The 1069-nt window shown below is 50.0% G+C and overlaps 1 protein-coding gene across 1 annotated transcript; it reads right to left on the bottom strand.

Annotated features, from left to right (window-relative positions):
• Nucleotides 1–10: 10 nt before the first annotated feature.
• On the bottom strand, nt 11–1041 carry LOC106321922 (the record flags this gene model as incomplete). Its single annotated transcript, XM_013760132.1, has 1 exon — nt 11–1041. A coding segment is annotated over exon 1 (1031 nt), but the record flags the coding sequence as incomplete, so codon positions are not given.
• Between the last annotated feature and the right edge of the window lie 28 nt (nt 1042–1069).

Genomic DNA, 1069 nt, shown 5'->3' with positions numbered 1-1069 from the left:
CTTTCCATACTTCCCAATAACTCTCATGCAGTTAAATGTGGTGGAGCCACTGAGAGCATTGACAGATATAACTGGAGTGGGCTCAGCTTGAGCTTCCTCATCAGTGAGATCAGTGATGTTCTCATTCTCGAGCAAGGGGTCCTCATCGTCATCCTCATCTTCGCATTCCATGACAAAAATCTGAGATCTTTTGTGTTTTAGTTGATGCCCCGGTGTGAAAGCTTCATCACAAAACATACAGAGTCCCTTGGCTCTGCGATCTTGCATCTCCTGGTAAGAGAACTTGCGAGCAGGTCTATCAGTGTTGCTCTTGGGGATGAAAGTAGGTTTAGTGGTATGGTTTGGTAGCTCAGGAGCAGGTAACAGTGGTGTTTGTTGTTTGTACGGAGCACCATAGTTTTTCTGCTGTTGAGAAGGATTGAAGGGAGCCCTGTAGGAGCGCTGAGGAGTCGCAGCCAAAGAAGACTCGTGTAGGCTAGCTATTCTTGCAGCATCAGATAGAGATGTAGGGCCAAACTGACGAACATGGAGTGACAGGTGGGGGTTCATGTTTGTCAGAAAGATGCTTAAGGCATGAGCTTCTGGTAAGGAAAGTCGGGTTCTTGCGTTCTCGAACTTCTCCAGATACTCGGGAACAGAGTCAGTGCCTTGTTTCAACGCGACGAGATCCGCCAGAGGGTCGTCGAAGAGGCCGTTGAATCTACCTGAGAGCGCGATGATGTAGTCTGTCCAAGATGGAAAGATCCCAAACTGCTCAGCTAAGTAGTTCCTGTGCCATTGAAGGGCCTTGCCGATCATATGCATAGCAGCAAGTCGGACTTTCAACTCGGGGGCTGTGTTATCAATGTCGAAGAACTGCTCGCAACGACAGATCCAGTCACGAAACTCCGTACCATCAAAGGCTGGGAAGGTCAGCTTTGTCAGCCTGTTGGAGAGAGTATTCTGAGGTGGGGTTGAACGGTCGCCGGGTGTGTACTGACGGAATCGCTGGAGATTTGGGGGATCTGGGGGTCGGGTTGACTCCGCTGAGGTCGGATCCATCATCTGAGACCCACCAGTGTCGTTGAAC

This window comes from Brassica oleracea, unplaced genomic scaffold, assembly GCF_000695525.1.
Source record: "Brassica oleracea var. oleracea cultivar TO1000 unplaced genomic scaffold, BOL UnpScaffold03920, whole genome shotgun sequence".
Lineage (NCBI taxonomy): Eukaryota > Viridiplantae > Streptophyta > Magnoliopsida > Brassicales > Brassicaceae > Brassica > Brassica oleracea.
Note: the sequence above shows the minus strand (reverse complement) of the source record. Positions and strands in the feature narration are given on the sequence as shown.